Consider the following 22,345-nt stretch of genomic DNA (forward strand, 5'->3'; position numbering starts at 1 on the left):
CCGCACTCCTCCGCGCTGACGCTGAGGCTCGTCTGTGCAATCAGGAGCGATTGCATAAACTAGCAGATGAGCCAGCGTGCGCGATCGGGAGGCGGGGCACTGATGTCACTGGGCCAATAGCCCGCGAAGCGCCGACATCAACGTCACGGCGCCGTGACGTTGACGCTGCTTCGCTCTGATTGGAGGTTTTCAGCCGACAGTGCGCTCAGAAACAGGTTCTGCTGTCGGCTGAAAATCCCTGCGCCTCAGGCAGCCCTGTCTCAAGACATCCTTATTGAGGATGACGGGGCTCGTCGCGGAGCGTCCGCACGGCTCAGCGCTGACTGTCCTTCTATGGACACAGCCTTATCATCGTGGAAGCTCATCTCTCCTGGACCCTCACAAGTAACCAGCACCACACAGACCTGTGGGGGGGAGGGGGGGAGGAGCAGAACTACATAAGGAACCCCAAACCTCTTAGAAAGCGCATCTAACACCAGATGCATTGTAAAGTCTTCTTTATTTGGTACAGTTGATGCAGTGTATCATACATCCACCCAGCGAACAGGGCAGACACAGCAATTTCTTACCCCACTTTTGCACTGGCGCAAGTTTTTGGGGGGTTATTTTCAGAGTGATATATGAAACTCAGCCAGTCTGGTGCAAAACAGGATGATTTTATTTTTAGTAGAATTATTCCCACTGAAAGTATTGGGATTTGTTTTGTATAATACACCTGCTGCTGTTTATGCAGCAGTACTACCTAAATGGTGCAAACTGGAGAACAACCTTCATAGTGAGAAAAAAAAACACGCGACTACCCAATTGTATTAATTCCCCACACCGCCCTGGGGTCTTAATATATCTCCATGCAGTTATCAGCACCGAAGACCAGGAGGAGCCTCCAGCAGGTGGGGAGGGGTAGGAAAGAACAGACTGACGCTGGATTGGTAGCAACCCGCTCCGCTGATTGGTCGGGGCTCGGGAGCTCTGCGCTGCGCTTGGCTCCTGCCTTCCACTAGAGCAGAGGGAGAGAGGAGAGAGGGGACAGGGAAGAACCAGAACCCCCCCCCCCCCCACCTCACCCCCAGCCGCTGGAATAACGGGGCCAGAGAGAAGAGAGGCTCAGGCACACTGATTGCCTGCTGGCTGCACTCTCTTCCTAAGGAAGCACGCATGGTAAATGAACAAGCAGAGGAAGAAAGAGGCAGTGAGCTGGCACATACAGTAAGTACATGAAAAGGCTCTGATTCATAGTTTGTCACCTTCACCAACCTCAGGGTGGTCCTTAATTAAATGTTGTAAGTGCTGGGTTGGGAATGGAAGTGTGTCTGTGGTTTTTAGGCTCACATTCCCTCTCCTTCAGAGGTCACCCCTTTATTACTCTGTCTGGGAATGAAAGTGGTGGGGGGACAAAGGGACAAGCAAAGGATGGGATTACAGAGAGCATGGAACAAAGGGGGGCAGTGAGGAATCCCCCTTGTGCTGATGGGCTGAACTGATATCCCTCAGTTGATAGGGCAGCTTTTGTATCCCATACAGTACGTTGGTGTTCTGTGCAGATGGTGTTTCTAAAGAACAGATTACGTTTCACAAATGTTAAAGATTCATTGTCTACAAAACCTATTCTATTCCAGGGACAAAAGTATTGAACTTCTATTTTGGAATGAACAGCAATGCATTTTCCTGTGTGATCCATCGGCGTAGTGGTTAAAACTGAGCACATTTATATCTATATATAATGGCCTGATTTTATTATAACTCTGTTCCCGTTCCTTGCCTTAAATGTACACTATGTGTTGTGACTTTATTATGTTACAAACTGCCTGTTAGTGTGTCCTCCCATGTCCTAACCCATATCATCTGCCAAAGTGCTGAACATCACCCTTGGCTACTATTTATTAAGTTGGGCAACACTGACAGAAATAAAATATATTTGGTTTTATATGAAAAGAAATCAACAACTTTCTAAGCTTGTTACTATGAAATATCCAGGAAGCAGAATGGCTGTTATGCCAATCACTATATGTAGTTATTTTGTATATTGAAAGTATTTACTGTATTAGCAGGAAAAATACATTGAGAGCTACAGCTCGTTTTCAAGCATGTGCTGGACTAAATGACAGAGACCTACACAAACCAGCTCTTAGTATCTGTATTATTATAGTTCCTGTATTGTAATTATAAATTGCAGTGTACCTGATGGGCACTATAAAAATATACTTACATACAGTACATACATTATAACTACAGATGACTAAAGTATGTCGTGTCAGAGATGTCAAGAGGTGTAGCTATGTACTAGTGTCCATATCATTGAATTGATTGTACTGTACATTGGCATTGAGTTACCCTCCACTACACCCCTCTCTGACATCCCTTTATGTCGCCCATACCCCCCTGCATGGCGCATTCATTCCGCTCAGTCTCAGGCATATCTTTGTGTTCGCTTGATCTCGTGTCTAATCCTGGGTATGCAGACTCAAGTGCAGCAGTTAGTGTGGAAAGCTGCAGGCAAAACATCCTTATGCCCCTGCTGTACGTAATTGAATATTTATCCCAGTGTGGATATTTATAGTGCTGCCATTTCGACCTTTTGATTTTTGCTCAATTGAATATTAGATTGTGTGCATTTCCGTTTAGTGAAAGAGATTCCTCATTTGTCAGTATTTCTCACATTTGACAGCATATCATAAAGTAGGTTCATTTTTTTGTATGTATTACATTTCAGCTTGTAAGTACATATTAGCATAGTTTGGAATATTTTAGGAACACTGTGACGGCAGGGCTAGCGTGGCATGCCCAAATAAAGGTTAAGCCTGCTTGCTGCCTCTGCCAGTCAAGATGGCAATCCACTGCAATGGTTAATGTGCCATCCCAAGGTTGGAAAATGGCCTATCACCCTGGTAATATGTAACTTGAGTTTATGTATGTGTTTATACTGTTTTTAATTCATAATGTATTCAAAGGGGAGAACGGAGCACAGCAGCAAAAAGTAGAAGGGGCTACAATATAAGCTAAAAAAATCTGTTTATTAAAGAAAGGGTAGCAGCATGTCACAAAAACGTACTCTAACGCGTTTCACGCTAAAAATAGCGCTTCGTCAGAGAGTATGTAATCCTATTGCACACATCCGTCTTTGTAGTCTTTACTCCCTACCCGGAAGTGACGTGACAGCAGTCCCCGTGTGATAATTGGCCAGCCCAGAATCTGTGACCGCCAATCCATGCGCATTGATAGGAATCTACGGGTAGGGAGAAGAGACAAACCCAGAGGGTAAATAGAGAACACGAAACACCGTGTTAAAGGTTTATGGACATGAAACAGTAAGGGTATTACACATTGAATTTACATAAATGAACTTGTTAAAAAAACAATTAAAGACTATAATAATGAGCAACAGAAATGCAATATGGAGCCATATCTTCTACCTAAATGCAAGCTGATCTATAAGCATTTAAACACATAAGTCAAAAATGAATGGGACAGCATACAACAAACAATCATTGCATCATATGTAACCCAATTGCAGAGAGACTGATTCAAGAAAAAAAATGCATGAAAATGCATAAAACAGTATATAGGGAGATTCATGAAGAGAGATCCATGGAGAATATACGAAGATGACGATATGATAATGACAAAAAAGATGATAACATAACAATATATACATCAAAGTATATGCATAAACATATATAACAATGCATAGAAAGTGCTCCATAAGATGTCACTAAGTGCTTGAACCTTAAATTCAGAGAAATATAATTAATAATTAATATCAACCTCTAATTTAAGTTGATATTGTGCCAGATCAAACAAGCAAAAATAACTCACATGAAATGGCATAAAAATGTAGTTAATCATATCTCATATTAGAATGTAACTGATACGATAGGAGAATAAAGCATGTATACAAAATGACAAATAATTAACTGGAGCTGTATATATACAATGTCTTATATACATTGAAGCAAAACTAAAACTGAAATAAGCTTCTGCTTTGAATGTGTGTCACTATGGAAAAACCCTTCACATGGAACACCCCTGTATAAAAAACAATTTTTGCAATAGCCAGATAAACGTCCACAACAAGGAAAGACCCATAGCTGTATACAATACATATGAGAACGCATGTGGCAGATCTATCCTTAAATTGGTCATAGACTTAAGTAAGAAAATGCTTCAATTCCCAATCTATATTCATACCCCCTGGGTGTTAATGACCCAAGGATATAAATCCAAAACATTTCTCGTTGATTAAGAACCGCTTCTCTATTGCCCCCACCCCTGATCAGTGGCTGGATATGTTCCAGAGCACGGAAGGTGACATTTCTTAATGCACCAGAGGGGCACATAGTGAAATGTCTCGAAACCGGGAATCTGTCATCTTTATTTCTAATTGATCTGAGATGTTCAGTAATTCTAATTTTCAATGGCCGAATCGCATTTGGAAGCTGTTGGGTTCAGAGCAACAGCTTCCAAATGTGAATGCCACACCTGGAATCAACTCCAGACCTTTACCTGCTTAATTGATGATGAAATAACGAAGGAATAGTCCACACCTGTCCATGAAACAGCTTTTGAGTCAATTGTCCAATTACTTTTGGTCCCTTGAAAAAGAGGGGGCTACATATTAAAGAGATGTAATTCCTAAACCCTTCCTCCCAATTGGGATGTGAATACCCTCAAATTAAAGCTGATTGTCTGCACTTTAAGCCCATATTCATTACTTAACTGTAACTTGAATTTATTTTGGTACACAGCCAAAATAACAAAACTTGTATCAGTGTCCAATTATTTCCAGACCTAACTGTACATAGTAGATGAAGTTGAAAAAAAAGATAGGTCCATCAAGTTCAACATATGCTAAATTTAGACAACAGATACTTTATCCTATATCCGTACTTACAGTATATTGATCCAGAGGAAGGCAAATAAAAAACCCCAGTGAAATATAATCCAATGATATCTCATAAAGGGGAAAATATATTCCTTCCTGACTCCAAGAATTAGCAATCAATCACTCTCTGGATCAACATCTTTCCCATGTTTACTTATTTGAAATATCCCTGTATACCTTTCCTTTCTAAAAAGGTGTACAACCTTTTTTTGAACAAATCTATTGTGTCTGCCATCACATTCTCCATGGGTAATGAATTTCACATTTTAACTGCCCATACTGTAAAGAACCCTTTCCTTTGTTGCTGGTGAAATCTCCTTTACTCCAACCTTAAGGATGACCCGAATCCTTTGTACAATCCTTGGGATAAAAAGTTATTTTCAAAGCTCCTTGTACTCTCTCCGAATATATTTGTATACAGTTATGTCCTATCTTCTAATGTAAATAAAGCTAATTTAGCTAGCCTTTCCTCATAAATCAGACTACCCATCTCCTTTATTCATTAGGTGAGATTTCTCTACACTTTCTCTAATGCTTATATGATTACTTCCCTTCCATCCATTGCCCGTTTAATGCAAGATAAGATCATGTTTGGCTTTGCAGCTACTGCATGACTTTGGGCACTATTGCTAAGCCTGCGGTCTATAAGCAATCCTAAATCCTTCTCCATCAAGGATTCCCCCAATGTATCCCCATTTAATATATAAGTTGCCTGTTTATCATTGTTTCCCAAATACATAACCTTATTATAATCTGTATTAAACCTCATCTACCATTTACCTGCCCAAGTTTACAGTCTCTCCAAGTCCTTCTGGAGAGAAATGACATCCTGCTCTGATTCTACTACCTTACACAGTGATGTGGGGCTCCTCCCGCAGGAGAAAAGATGGATGCACCGCCAAAGAACTTGTGCAGAGGCTGAGAGATGTGACTGAAAACCTTTATTGCAGCATGGAAGTGGAGCTCTGGCACAGTGTCGTGTAATTGGCAAAGATGGAGACTTTGCTCTCTGTGCCAACCTCAAGGTCATTAATAAACACGTTGAAAAGCAGGGTTCCCAGTACCAATCCCTCAGGTACTCCACTCACAACTTTAGCCCAATCTGAAAGAGTTCCATTTAATACAACTCTCCGTCTATCCTTCAATAAGTTGCAAATATTTTTACAGAAACCAATTTGCTTTATTTTTTACACTAACCTCTTGTGTTAGTGTATCAAAAACCTTTGCAAAATCTAAGTAGACAACATCAGCTGGCTTACCCTGGTCTAAATCCCTACTTACCTCCTGAAAGAAACTAAATAAGGTTAGTTTGGCAGGATCTATCCTTCATAAATCCATGCTGACTATTACTAATAATTTTGTTTTCTATTAGATATTCCTGAGTATTAGCCTGTACTAAACCTTCAAGTAGTTTCACCACTATTTATGTCAGGCTCGCAGGTCTGTAATTTCCCGATTGTGATCTCGTTCCCTTTTTAAATATAGCGATAGTGTCTGCTTTACGCCAAACTTGTGGTACTGAGCCTGTGGAAATGGTGTCCTTGAATAATAAATGTAATGGTTTGGCTATTACTGAGCTTAACTCCTTGAGAACTCTTGGATGTATGCCATTGGGCCAGGTGCCTTATTACTTTAATTTTTTCAAGCTGCCTATGAACTTCTTCCTCAGTTAACAATTGTAAGTTAATAAAGAGGTTGTGGCTTCCTCCTGCGGCACTACTATTGCAATTGATTCTTCCCTAGTAAATACAGAGGCAAATAATGTGTTTAATAACTGCTTTTTCGTTATCTCCAATAATCTGCCTACCCATCTCACACTGAAAGGGTCCTATATTTTCTTTTCTCATTTTTTTGTTATTAAGGTACTTAAAGAACATTTAGGGTTGATCTTACTTTCTATTGCAATGCCTTTTTCATTATCTATTTTCAATGGTTGCTAATTTGATTGCCCTTTTGCAACTTTTGTTACATTCCTTATAAATCTGATACGATGCCTCCGTCCCTTCTGACTTTAAGAATCTAAATTCCTGCCTCTTCTTTTCCATTTCCTCCCCTACCTGTTTATTTAGCACATTGACTTAGACTTGTTTCTTTTACATTTATTACCAACGGGTATACACTGATGTGTGTGTTTTCCTAACAATGTTTTAAAGATTGCCCATTTATCTTCTACATTTTCCCCTGCAAAATGTCACCCAATATATTCCTTGTAGATTATTCATCAGTCTATTAAAATCTGCCTTTCTAAAATGTAACGTCTTTGTTGACCCCATGTAATATGATTTTTAATAATTTATTTCAAATGAGACCATGTTACGATCACTGTTTCACAAATGTTCCCGGACTTGAATATTTGTTATCACTTGTACATTGTTTGATGTGACCAAATCCTGTATTGCCCCTCTCCTGGTTGGTTCTTCGATTATTTGGGTCATGTAATTGTCTTTAAGCACCCCTAAAAATCTGTTTCCTTTCGTTGTAATGATAATCTCATTGCTCCAGTATATGTCTGGATAACTGAAATCACCCATTATGCAAAAATGACCTAGTTTTGATGCCTTATCTCCATTTGCAAAAGTATTTTGGCCTCCTTTATCTCACAGATATTTGGTAATTTATAGAATATATCTACAATCATTTTCGATATACTTTTACCTCCACTGCTAATTTCTATCCATCTGGTCTCACTATATTTTCATAATTCCCCTCATAAACATCTTCCATTATAATAGGTTTTAGATCCAGTTTAACATATAAACATACTCCACCTCCTCTTCTATTTGCTTGATCCTCTAAATTAACTGCCCAGTCATGAGTTTCATCCCACCATGTTTCAGTAATGCCTATGATATCATACTGCTCCCTTGCAGCTATTAATTCAAGCTCATCTATTTTATTTGTAAGGCTTCTTGCATAAGCAAGCATGCATTTAATGTTTTTTTTCAGCCTGCACTATTATCAGCTCCTGCCTTTCTACTCCAATTGGATTTAGTCTTTAGAAGTTTTCTAGTATTATCTGTATTTTATATGGGTGTCTCCCTGCTTGCCAATCTGAGGCCGAGCTCATGGTGGCTGCTCGGCCGTGCGCTTCCGGGCGCGCCGCCGTGCTCACTCCTGCAGCCCCAGCGATGCCCGCGCCAGCTGCAGGAGAGGGGTCGCGGCGTTCGGGGGCGTGGCGGATGCGTCATGGAGCTTGTTCGCCCTCATTGGCTGAACCAGCTCACGTTATGCTGACGTCACGCTACTGCAACACGAAAATTCAATTTCTTTTATGATGGCAAAATGACGCAGCGCTGCGCACACTTGAGGAACTACCATAGGGAATCAGGTGTCCTTGAAGTGCGGACGTAAGCACGCGCACGTAGCAAAACCGCCACCGTGAGCTCGGCCTGAGACTCGAAAGAGACCACTTGCTCACCCTTCCCACAGTGGTATGCTCCCTGGAACAGCTTCTCCAAGTGCACATACATGTGGCAAGATGTGCATTGAGTGGCATTTTCAATCCTGCTCATTGTTGCAATTATGGAGTTACAAGTGATAACAATTTTCACCCCGTCCTTGTTCCAACTCCACACTTGATACAAACAGCACTCCTGTCTTCTCATAAGTAAAGGTCATTTAGTTAAACTCTTTGGCTGCAGGTTTTTAATGCTTTGGCCAAAAAGTTTTAACTAAATGACCCTTACCTGATACCTATGAGAAGACAAACAGTTTGGTTCCGGACAAATAAACTTGTTTATTAACCTCTATGTTCTGCCTGGTGTGTGTGATCCAAAGTAGTCTGGACAAACCCTGCTTCCGAATTTCTCTCAGTGCATTAAAATGACCTTCATGCAGTGTGTAAATCTGAAAGTTTGTGTGTTGTGCTGTTTTCTCAAAGCATTCTAGCATAATATTTGCACTTCACGGGTGCCAAGTTTTTTTTAACTTGGGGATTTTTTGCCTAGGAGGTTAGATAGTGCGGAAGAGCACATGTGAAGTGAAATAGATTAAAATGATCAATTACATGATTATGTGTTCAGTGCAAGAAATCTGACCGGGAAACCTGGACTTTTAGCGATCAACATTTTTAATTAAACTTTGTATGTGAAAGAATGTCAGCCTTAACATATCACAATTAAACCTGGATAGAATTGTGCTACACAAAGGACTCTCCATTTTAAGAGAGAAACAGCAGCAGAAAAACAATTTTTACTTTGATAAAGTACATTCCTGAAAGACGCACAGCACTTCAGGTACATTCTAGAAATCTTTCTCTTTGTTCTGCTGATGGAAGCAGCATGCTGACCTTCTTTGCTTGCTTTCTCTGCTTTACAGATCAGCAGAATTGCCATTGGAGACTTTCATTGGAGACAATGGGGACGAAAGAACTGCTGTCTGTGGTGGAAACAGGGATGTAAAAGAACGACAAACAATGCATCACAGGCTGAGACCTCATCAAGATTAATGGGACTTTCTCGTTGATCAACATCTTATCCGGATGGGAAGGTTTATGGGAGAACAGTACAGGGAAAGCAGCTCAGCTGTTTTCTGTTGTTGATTCAGGGCATTTTTATTCTAAAGACTGCCAGATCCACAGAAACACTACTATGGAAATTGTAAACATATCCCCGGTTTTCTGAATTTCGATAGAATTGCTTCTTTATTTTTAAGTCTACAGAACACAAAATGGAAAATCCTAATAGGAAACTGAATACATTATGACATACAATTTGGAATATATTTTTACTTTACATATAGATCCTAATTGCAGTGTAATTCATTGTGCAATAAATATTTACTGATCATGGCTTCAGAAGTTCATGAGACCCCAGCTTTTATTGTCACATATTACTCTGAGGACAATCATCAGGAAGGGAACGATGAACCCAGTGAAAGAATTGATCATTACAGGTCACTAAGTTTGCCAGTTTTAAACGGGTGTTGTAAAGCTACTTTTCAGGAGTTCGAATCAAAGGTTGTAGACACAACTCAAACAAGCGGAATTGCAGGAAAAAGAAGCTTCTTGCACAGTTTTCAAGGAGGTTCTGATCTGAGAAGAAACCTTGCCAGAGATATAGCAACTCAAAGTCCTAGGACTATATTTTCTTTTGCTGCATCCAGCTTTATAGGTACTGGAAACACAGAAAGGATAGAATCTAATAGCACTACTAGTAAAAGAAAAGGAGTCTCTAGGTCATCCACACTGTCTACGATAAAACGTAGTAAAGGTCTCAGTGTAGCGTTGACAGACTCCCGATGTTTTCTAGTTTGCATGTCTTTTTTGACCTTCATTCAGTCTTTAATGGTCTCTGGTTATTTAAGCAGTGTAATTACCACTATTGAAAGAAGGTATAGTTTGAAGAGCTCCGAATCTGGGATGCTGGTCAGCTGCTTTGATGTTGGTAGTCTTTTGGTGGTGGTTTTCATCAGTTACTTTGGTGGGCGGGGGCATAGGCCACGTTGGCTTGCTATAGGTGGATTGTTCATTGCTGTCGGAGCAGTGCTTTTTTCTTTACCTCACTTCATTTCCCCACCATATCAAATTCAAGAGCTAAACTCCTCAGTTGCTAATCAAGGGTTGTGTATGAATACTACTGCCAAAGATCATTTGGAGTCATCATTGTGCCTCGGAAACTCAGGTGAGAAAGATCACTCCCTCTATGTAGCTTTATTCATCTGTGCCCAAATACTCATCGGCATGGGCTCCACACCTATCTACACCCTGGGACCAACCTACTTAGATGACAATGTCAAGAAAGAAAATGCATCACTGTATCTAGGTAAGCGTGATCTTGAAGTATTTGGGTTTATTATGACATTTCATCTTTTGCATTGCTTTTTCAATGTGTGTGTGTGTGTATATATATTTGTGAAAAGTTTCTAACTGTTAAGCAGAAATAGCCGTATTAGTCCAGTTACGATAGTGCAGAGTAAATAAGTACTGCAGTATAAGTCGATACAGCTGAACCCTGTTATAACATGGTCCTCGGGGTCCACCCGATATAACCGTGTTTATAACCGTGATTGCGAAAAAAAATTACATTTTTTTTAAATGGCCACCATGATCAGGGGTTCCGCGTCCACTGAAGGGGGAGTGTGTGTTAGTGGGGGGGGGAGGGAGGCACAGACAGCAGCAGCAAGATCCCAGAAGAATCGAAAGGTAGGAGATCTTTGTGTGTCTGTGTGTGAGGTGGGAGGCGCCTGCAGTATCACTTAGCACTTTTACTGAGGAGAGAGAGAGTGTGTGTGTGTCTCGCCGGCAGCAGCAGCAACATCCTAGAAGAATCGAGAGGTAGGAGATCTTTGTCTGTTGGGAGGAGGGAGGCACCGGCAGTAGAACTTGCACTAAGAGAGAGTGTGTGTGTTACAATCATAGTGAGATTATCATGGCATCACATGGTTAGGGACTGTATTCCAAGAGGAATTATTTCTAGGTATTCATTAAACAGGTCATACCATTGGGTCATCCTGTTTAAATAGATAAGTGAAATTTTATCTCCTGTCTCTATCAGGGCTTCCCTTGGCTTTAAACAAGTTTTGGCCCCCTAGGAGGAGGACCTTTACTTATTAACATGGAATGGAATGCAGTCCCTTCTGGCAGCTATGGGGTTAATGTTGCCTATAAGGTTTCCACTTTATAATGCTTTCAAGACATGTTGGTGTATTTTGTACTATGCTACAGATTCCAGTTGTATATCTACACAGCAGTGCATTCTGGGCCTTATAGTTCTGTTTGATTATGTAACCATTCCGGTTTTGTGCATTGAAAGACGTAGTGTGCATTGATAGCATGTGAATCCTCTGTTATTAAATGAGCATTTATGGGGTTTATGGCATTTTTTTTAGTCACAAGGATGCTGTGGGTTGTAAAATGGAGCTTGATGTATTACTCAGAGCTGATAAACTCTACTACATGCTGTGTTATTGAAGCCAATATTTTTCTGATCTGAAAATTCCACTCATTAATGGTGTGTGTGTTTCCGTGTGTGTGTCTGTTTCCAGTTAGCAATAAAGCTTTAAAAAAAAAAATGCAGCTTAGCTTTTAAAAACCGGCACGGGAGCAAAGCTCACACCATATTATATGCGGATCCGCGTTGCAGTGGATCACGCTATAACGGGGTTGAGCTGTACCTTTTTACTTATAATATCAATTGTTAGTCCAAATAAAAAGGTATTACCTTAAACTGAAGTACTCATTTACTCTGCAACTATTAAGAAAAATACAGTATAATAAATAATTATATATTTGTATCAAAAGGAGTGCAATAGAGTGTGATCAAATGTACACCACAAAATACATAAATTCCCAATGCTACATCCAATATGACAAAAAATATATAGTTAAATACTTAACTGTTTGTCTTCTCATACGTAAGAGTCATTTAGTTAAACTCTTTGGCCAAAGCGTTATAAGCCTGCAGCGCCGCCAAGGCATGACCACTCTGCAGGTCCTAACACTATCTATTACAGAGGTAAATGAGAATTTTCACAGATATTATTAGGACCTGCAGAGTGGTCATTCCGTGACGTGACTGCAGGCTTATAACGCTTTGGCCAAAGAGTTTAACTAAATGACCCTTACTTATGAGAAGGCAAACCGTTAAATATTTAACTATGTTTTTTTGTCATATTGGTTGTAGCATTGGGAGTTTTTGTCTTTTGTTGCATACAAATAATTATATTTGGTCTATTTTGGGTGACTGGGCACCAGATTACACGCATGCATTGAACATCTATCCTTGTGGCAAAAGCAGTAATCACCACCAGAAGTATAATCCATGTGTTGTGTTATGATTATTACTAATACTAACTCATGTTTTCTATTGACAAAACATGGTCTTAAAATAAAGACAGAGATGAGCACTAATTGCTAAAAATCATCTTTCCAGCAGTGAGGATGGGGACAGCATTCATAAAGTAATCTTCATTACATTTCTTCCTTCCTGTCTGTTAAAATGATTACTGAACCATGGATTTAGGGTAAAAAGGAACAAACTCGAATTAGTCACGAAAATCTTTTAATTGAAAGATTGAATATAAGTTATGTTGTTGTTCTACCAAAAAGATTGACACATTTGTAAGCTTATCTGCCAGTTAAGTTATCAAAAAACAGGTTACCATTATGCATTAAAATACTGTACCCTTCCTCCAGTGCTTACCAGGGTTTTAATATACAGTTCCCAAAATTTGCAGACATCAGATTGGTTCTCCTCAAATAATCACAATGTTGAGGCACGTGTCACCATTCAGACATGCCATTTATTGTGATCAATATTTCACGATAACGATACTCCGACAGTGTGTGAGTAACCAAGGAAGTAAAAGTATATAGTAGGAGAATATATTTCCAGAAAATAATCTGTAGTATTTATAGCAAAAGACGTGAGTAACTAGCATAACTAGTGTGCCTCAACAACACTGAGGGAAAAAAGACAGGATAGTATAGATTTTTACATATTTCAAGGCATAAGGTATTATATAGATCCCTGCTTCAGCACAGATGGCTCATTCATTCTGACATAGCCACCTGTGCTGAAGCAGGGATATCCTAAAAAATGACCTGTTGGTGACCCTTGAGTACTCAAGTTGGCCACCACTGGTATAGATGTTTACACATTTCAAGGCATAAGATTTTGTACAACCAGGAATACTTTTCCCCCCAAAGAAAGTCATAGCAGCACAAGGTCATGCTTTAAAACTGGAAATATGAGGAAGTACGTCTTCATTAAAAGAGTAGTGTATGCAATGCACCCCACTTGAGGTAATGAGTCATATAAAAAAAATAGAGGACGGTTGTGTTAGTCAGCGAGGATCGCTATGATGTAAGAAAGCATACTGGAATGTAAGATAAAGTAGAGTTCACTGCATAATAAAGAGATTTGGTGGCACTATTTTTACAGTATAATAGTGTTGGGTGCTTTATGAACAGAGGTTAGCATATGTTAATTTTTAATTGGTAGCAAAATGAAATAATAAGTTGGTTAAAATCTATAAGTATCACATTCAGAGTTTGTAGGTTTGTTTGGATGGTTTCTTTGGATGGTAATACCTGTAAGTTATCAACTTCTTGAACAAGTTCAGTGATTGGACCTAATCGTTCCTAACATGCAAAATATTAATCCATCTGTCATTATGGACAAATCACCAGTGTTTGTCAGTTCATTGAGATTGCTTGACGCATTGCCATAATAGTGCATTTTACCGAGCAATTCTCACAATTCATTGTGAATTTAGTTTTGCGTATTGTCTTCATGTAGACAAAGTTTTAATTAAAGATTCAAGCGGCTCAAAATATTCTAAACACCTTGCACACACATACAATTCATTTGACCAGGTTTATTGTTTCAGGTCCGAACTTTGTTTAACCTCTAACAGATCCGGCAACCTAGAAATCCAGGTACACAAGGGAACCAAAGCCATGTGACTATACGCTATGGCCTCATCTGAAAAGTTGCACCATTCAGTGATTCCACAACTGTACATATCAAAGGGAATGAATGTTAATTTATGTTAAGCAAGTATTATGGCTAATCTTATTTTTTTTCTGGACCATGGCAAATGATGATGAGGTCAATATCATATCTGTAGATGTCCAGAAAGTTTGGGGAGCGCAGATGCATGAAAAGACAAAACACGTAGAATATAGTGCGATATGTCTGTAATATGAAATAAAGTGATTTTTTCTTCAGAATCTGATGTATTGTGTACTCACAAATTTCCCACTCATATAGTGTGTATAAAGGTATCTTTATGGCGCCGTGCCAAACGCCTCCATAGATGTAATCACTTTAATGCAAGAATGGAACAAGAGAACCGACCATAGTGCGATCAAGATATAAAAAGTTTTATGGTAAAAATATGGTAAAACACACTCACATGGTGTCTGTTGATTTAACAGCAGTTTGATCATAAATGATCCACGCCAGCAAATTGGAGCCCGGTAGTTTGAGCGCTATGCTCCGTCTGCTCTCTCAGCTGGTCTCACTCCCCGTCTGCTTCAGTTCCTGGCGGAATCCCCGGATGACGTGCAGGGACAGGTACAACGAATGGACAAACAGGTTGCACTGGAATCAGCCTCCCTCTCGGTACTTTAGATACACTCAACGCGTGAACCTCAGCAGAGGAGAAACGCGTTGAGTGTATCTAAAGTACCGAGAGGGAGGCTGATTCCAGTGCAACCTGTTTGTCCATTCGTTGTACCTGTCCCTGCACGTCATCCGGGGATTCCGCCAGGAACTGAAGCAGACGGGGAGTGAGACCAGCTGAGAGAGCAGACGGAGCATAGCGCTCAAACTACCGGGCTCCAATTTGCTGGCGTGGATCATTTATGATCAAACTGCTGTTAAATTAACAGACACCATGTGAGTGTGTTTTACCATATTTTTACTATAAAACTTTTAATATCTTGATCGCACTATGGTCGGTTCTCTTGTTCCATTCTTGCATTAAAGTGATTACATCTATGGCGGCGTTTGGCACGGCGCCATAAAGATACCTTTATACACACTATATGAGTGGGAAATTTGTGAGTACACAATACATCAGATTCTGAAGAAAAAATCATTTTATTTCATATCACAGACATATCGCACTATATTCTACGTGTTTTGTCTTTTCATGCATCTGCGCTCCCCAAACTTTCTGGACACCTACAACATTCACGGATTGAGAAAACAATCTGAAATTAGGGTTTGAGCTGCAATTTCAATTATACTGGGGTGTATTTATCACTTAAAGCACAATATTTATTGTTTATTTAGTTGCACTTAATTGGTATACTTTATACATTAAATTGGTATTCGTATTTTTATTTAAAAAATATCACGGATTATATTTAAGCGCCACATAGATAACAAAGTGTTTATTTGCAATATCCTATCTCTGTATATATTTATTGTTATTTATGGTCATTGCGTGCCTTATATTTAAAACAAACCTCTAGGCATAGAGATTCATTTGTGCAAGCACAGCATGTGAAATACACTTTGTACAGTGCTGAGAAACGTTTGTATTGTTTCTGATTTGTCTTGGCAGTATTGGTGATGTGACAACTAGGAGTTTGTCATGTGCGAGTGAGATTCAGGGACAGGAAAACAGATTCTTGTTTACTTTCCAGTTTGCAAATGTATTTATATAGGCATCCTCCACAATATTTTGCAACAATAGGACCATCTAAAGATTAACTATGGAATCCGTTACAATGTACCGTTTGTGGTCTGAGAAATCTATGTATGCATATTCGATTGCTTAACAATAATATTTCGATTTTAAAAGTAACATGTGATGGTGGGAGACAGCAGGGCTTTTAAATAACTTGCTGTCCTCCCTCCCATGACTGGGCAAGTCATATTCCTCCCTTTACCCCGACAATTTTCATATTGTATTATGCCTGAGAGGGAGAGGTGGGGGTGGAGGGAGAGGTGTATAGAATAAAAATAGAAGAAATAACACATTTTAATTCTATACTGTATATTTAGCTTTTTATTGCTCTACTGCCCATGCGGCGATTTCAATAACATCCTATTGGACTCACTAAGAAAGCGAGGTTGGTTCATGCTCAACAAGCACAGCTGCGGTGTAAGGCTCCGCATATAGTGCCGGTGATGGTGACACGATGTCACCCGAAAACAAATGCATTTCACTCTTTGAGAAAGCCCACACTTGGGTGAAACGCGTTAGAGGTGCAGGGGTCTGTTCCCCTCCTCTTGGTTTTTAAATCCATGTTTAAATAAAGCATTTTTCAGCCCAGTCCAGCCGTTTGCAACTCTTTCCTGCACAGTTGTGCCTGCTGATCCATCCTTCCCCCTCGGCAAGGGTGATTTTCGTTTGTATCTACACACAGCAAGGAGCACACAGATCTGGATGAGAAAATGGACTTATGTGAGTACACCACGTTTACTATTGAAAGTGGGAGCTTCCCCAGGTTCACTGGATCATATAGTTGCTGGATTTATATAAGGGGTCTGGGTGGGTCCTAGGACTTCCCCCAGACATCCCTTTTTTTTCCTTGCCAGATTGTGTTCCGACTAGGGGTTAATTCATATAGCTCCACACAGCATTTCTACACAACAAGTGATCCGGATGCAGTATTCATTTTCATAAGTGGGTCATATGCTTTGTAGCACTAGTAATTGAGGGACACTACCTCAATATTCCTCTGGCATTTGTGTATGATGTTGGATTTCATGATAAATACCAGGCCGCAGCATGGCGTGGAGTTGGCTTTGGGAATAAATGACCCAATAAATTAGTAACCCAACACTTGAGAAAATTTAAGATGGCCGCCATAATGCTCAGCAGAATGTTCTTACTGCACATATACAAAACAAAGTAATTTGAGTTAAATATCTTGAAGACTGAATTGTAAAAAATACAGTACAGTAGTTGCTTTTTTCCAGAAGTCACTAAAGGGGATTTAGCTACAATTATGTACACTAAGTATTACAAAAACAAAATAGAGACCGTTCCAAAATCTAATACTATCAAATAAATAACGCCCATAAAAAAAAAAAAATAGGGAGAGTGCACAGTAAAAAGATTGAGCTGGGGAACGGCTCCTTTAAATCCTTGTAACTTTTTGCAATGACGCTTTCATAATTCCTCAGTGAGAACTCTGTGCTTCCAAGATGTGACCCAACTGGTAATTATACTGGGATGTGTTTGTGTCTGCTCTCTGGAGACATGTCAGTGTTGACGTATTGTTGATGCGCTGCTCATAGTATAAGCATTTACAATATTGTGACAATTTTCGTGCTGTAAAATCCGTCACACTCAAAAGAAGGTTACAAAAGTAGGCAGCAGTCTTAATTTTGGAAGCATTAATCGGTTGCAATTTTAATAATGACTTGATTTCTGTTGTAATTTACAAAGAAAATCAAGAATACTTATTAAAAAGGCTGCATTGTTATTTTGTTTTTCCCCCCCGAAAGAAATGTATGTGTCTGGTTTGTACTGTATTATGTTTTATGCATCAGGGTTTCTGAATATAACCTATGCCACTTTGATGGAATATACCTTTAGACAGAACCAATTTCAACAGCTGCTTTATACCGTGCTTTGACTGGCCTGTATTGGAACCAAAATGTTCTTCTGACATTGAAAGACATTGAAAGCATTTCACTCGGATGTATTTTTAGGAATTATGCAAGGCGACAATTCTTTAAAGATCATAATCGTTTTGTTAGTAAAGATGTGGCCATTAAGTTGCATTATCACTTGGCAAGCTATGTAGGGCTTGTAAGAAATGAAAGGCACTTAGGGATAGATCCATAAAGGCCGTTAAATATGTATCTATTCGTTAAATTGGGTTATTGTGGCGCAAAGTCATAATGGATATCCACAAAGGGGATTAGCGTTACGATATTGTCGCGTTCACCTGAAAAAATAGCGGATAGGATATCTTTGTGTGGCCTACTAATGTATGTAATATTGACTGTATTCAATGTAATATTAAATATTAAGTATGGCGGTACAATAATAATTCTGCATATGAGAACAAGAATTTCCAAGAGATAGAAGTTTGGAAAAAAGATTGTAATCTCACACAGCGAATTCACTGTGTGTGACAAAAAAACCAAAAACAACATTAACAATATATACAAAATGAAATAAAAATATCAACAAAAATGTAGTTCAGCGCCTCTTCTTAGCAGGTGCGCTGCCAGGCTCACTCGTTCCCCTGGCACGAGTTTGGTCATGCCTCAATGTCCGCACACACGCTGTGTTGAGGCCAACTTGGGATGGAGGAGGGGGAGTTTCTACCATTCCTACAGTCCTGATCTGGGCAAGGTGTCAGTGGAGCCTCCAGGTGTTGTCAATATAGAGAGTGTTTGTATGGTCTCCAGGCTCTGTTGTAAAGCCCATGTTAGCCCATTTATTGATGAGCCCATCTGGGCCATACTCTTTATAACAGCACAGAGGAATCACCAGGTCTTAAAGTTGGTCTTGTTCCAGTACTAGTGATGAGTCTCCTTTTTATTGCTTCTGTCTTCATGCTGCATATCTGGGGCAAATACATCCGATCATCGATCAATCTACTCTGCTATTCTCTGAATTTTAAGATGTTCATATTGCACCAAACATTTTGGACGTATTTATATATACGGTGTGGATGGCTGTTTTCTGGTTGCACTGGGCTGCTTGCTCCATGCGCTGACAGGTCCCCTTTATGTGCTCTGCCGTGGCCTTAATATGGTCAAGCTGGGCCATGATGTCCTGGAAGCCAGACCTCTCTATTTCTAGCAGCTCTTTCTGATGTGCCATGAGGTGGACATGAGATAGTGGTGGGATTCCTCTCTGCAGCCGGAGTGGCTTCATGGGCAGTGGCTGGGGCAGCAGCTTGGGTAGCTGGGGGGAGCTAGATCAGCACTTGGGACCTCCCCCGTTACCTCCGCCAGGAAGAGGGTCACTGTCTCCTCTTCCTCCTCCACTGAGTCTGCAACCTCGGGCACAGGCTGTGCAGCTTCAGTCACTGGCTGTCTGTGTGATGATCCTGGAAAGCAATACATCACTATCATCAAATACATTCATACAGAAAGTGGGTACATGTAAGCACAGTTGGATAGATTTGTGAAGCCATAACAGGCATTTTTGAATATGTCACGTATGGCATACCTGTGAGCACATGACCTGCATATGGGACAGGGGTTAATACACAGCTACCTAGCTGGTCCACTTTTTACCTTTCGTAAAGGTCCCTCAAATGAACACTATAACTCCTTGCTTCATCCCAATATACCATCTGTCACGGACAGCTAAGCAAATGACTTGATATGCAACCAGGGTTAATACGCACAGCTACTCTAGCCAACTCACCTTCTTCCTCCGCAGTCTACTTTAATTGAGTTAATATTAACCCCTTACTCGGTTGCAATCATAACTATTCACTGCCATCACACAAGGTCAAAGATATCATAAAAATATACAGAGCCTCCGGTTTCTGTTTATTAAAGAAAAACTATGCACATAACACACAAAAATATGTTGTAGTAAAATGTGTCCGAAAATGTACTTTACGCTAAACAAAGCGTGCAACAGTTCATTTTATTATATATATAAAAATACAGTGCTTTAGAATACAGAAAAAGATTATTACAAGAACATACAGTTACAATAAATACATAACAGTTTCTTAAAATAAAAGGATAAAACATAAGTAGAAATCCCTGTACTTTACCACGTCATAGTTTTTTCCCAGAGAGGTCACTGGTGTAGGAAAGATGAGAACTCACGTGTCTGATCTCAAAACACACCACTTTTTGAATTCGGATTTTCATATTACTTTGGTGAGACTTATGTACTCTTTCTTCCCCCATTGATACAACATTATCCCACCCCTGTCGTAAATCAGCTCTGGCTGACAGTTTTATGACTTAGCAAACAAAGTACTATAAAAAGACTTCAAAATCTGACTTAATATATAACACTCATAACTTCATTTCCCTAATACTTAGACAGATACAAGTCATATCAATAGATTCAGGCGAGTTTGCTGAATGTAACGAGGCTAATGTTTGACCTTTTTGCATTTGTCTCCTTGCAATGAGTACAAATGTTATTCTTTAGAGTAGGTGTCAGGTCCATGATATCTGCATATTTCATATTTTTATTCATATATTTTTTTTGAACAGTAGGATTATTCACGCCCCTTGGCACTCTGTAGAATCCTTCCAGGTATGCTTTGAAAGTACCTCTAAAAGTGTCCTGTTTTCTTGAGTGTCAGAAGAGCCATAATTGAATCCCATCTCTGGCAAAACAAATGCTCTTATCTCTAGATTCTATCAGTTCCATACAACACAGGCCTGGTCAAGGGTTTTACAGGCCATACCATATTTCTTTGTATTTTTTAAGTCAAACTGTAATCGTATTAACCTCTGAAGTGCCAGATTAATTCAAATACTTAATACCCCCTGCCAGTTTTATTACAGAACATGTCTCTTTTTTTATACCATATTTTAGTGACCTCTCGTTTTCAAGTATGTCCTGGACACAAAGTTATGTGAAGTACTTTAAAAGGGACTATTTCTAAGATGTTTGCATTGGCATTCTAAGATGTTTGCAAAAGTCTGGAATGCATTTAGACAGGAAGATAATTTGAGGGACACAGGTCAATACCTAAAGCAATGGGGTGATCGTAAGCAAAAAGAAGTCCAACAACATTTATCAGTAAACCTTAAGACTAGTAGCAGGTTGCTGATGCTGAATCTTAAGAGATAAGTGCTGGGTACAGTGGATATTTAGATAATTTTCATAAAATTAATCCAGTATTGTTTAACGTGTATTGTTTCTCAGCGCTATGATAATCCCCTTTCATCCAGGTAATGTTACGATGGTCCTTTTTCTAACGGACAGATCTGTGGATCGACCCCTTCGTATCAACTAGCAAGCACATTTTTACATTTCTTTAAAGCAGCAATCTCCCCATTCTTGACATGTATTTTTATGTACAGAATTGGAACAGGGGGTCTCCTGGTGCTAAACCACCCTATTCCTAGCTCTGGGGAACCTAGGTACGACTCTCAGTCATGTGCATGGGAGTAAAGGCTTTCTAAAGTTTAGCACAGATGAGGAGCGTAAAGAAATGCTCTAGTACCAGGCTAGTAATATTATTAAATCCAGATTATAGACATCATGAGTGAATCCATATTCATATAAGCAATTGAATGAGTATATTCATGAAATCAACTCAAAAAACAGGGAATCCCTGAAAAAGGGATAAGTGATGTTGCCACCAACCCTCTATTTCATTGGGAATGTCCACTTCAAATGAGAATTTTTATACTCCCAATCACACACTTCAAAGACTGGAAGACGTGCAGCTGCTGACAGAAGATCCAAGTAGCAAAGTAAATGTAGTGCACAGCCAAAAGTTTGAATTTTTGTATATGTTTAAGTTGTTCATGTATTATGTGATTATTTAGTTATATTTTAAGTTAAGTATTTAGGCACATTATTATATTATTTGCTTAATTGTTTATGTTCTTTCTTTTTGAGTCTTTCTTTAATTCATAATAATTTTTTAAATTTATATATTATAAGAATTTATTCATATTAATTTATTCACTGATGAGTCACCTTTAAAAAAGCATGAGGTTCACTGTTACACACATAGATTTTGTTGTTAACTGTATTGTCTTTAATTAAGTAATGTGGTGTATTCTGGTGTCCTTGCAATCTGTAAAATGATTTATTTTGTGATTTATGTTATGGTTTTGTTAGTTTTTTTCTTGTTATATGTATGTAGTTTATTTACATTGTTTGACTTCGGTCATTGGTTAATATATTTTTTTGTGTTACAAGATCCTTATTGGGTCTCCCCCTGACCAATGACAGTTGTTGTTTTCCTCCCTGCCTGCTTGTGTAGCAGGGGGCGGATTCTGGCTTCTGCATTGATATTGGGGATGTCTGTGGGATGATTTCAGCTTTGCTTTTTCTTTTTTGAACCTTTCGTTGCTCCGTTTTTCTTTCCAAGAACAGGGCTGACGT

At 39.4% G+C, this 22,345-nt stretch overlaps 1 protein-coding gene across 1 annotated transcript in view; it reads left to right on the plus strand.

The window, feature by feature from the left end:
• Positions 1-1,068: 1,068 nt before the first annotated feature.
• SLCO5A1 (solute carrier organic anion transporter family member 5A1) overlaps positions 1,069-22,345 on the plus strand; it is a 173,390-nt gene continuing 152,113 nt past the window's right edge. The window contains exons 1-2 of the mRNA XM_075583730.1: positions 1,069-1,206; positions 9,197-10,641. Coding sequence (XP_075439845.1) covers positions 9,666-10,641 — 976 coding nt within the window. The 5' untranslated portion in view covers positions 1,069-1,206; positions 9,197-9,665. The remainder of the gene's footprint in view (positions 1,207-9,196; positions 10,642-22,345) is intronic.

Source organism: Ascaphus truei, chromosome 2, assembly GCF_040206685.1.
Source record: "Ascaphus truei isolate aAscTru1 chromosome 2, aAscTru1.hap1, whole genome shotgun sequence".
Lineage (NCBI taxonomy): Eukaryota > Metazoa > Chordata > Amphibia > Anura > Ascaphidae > Ascaphus > Ascaphus truei.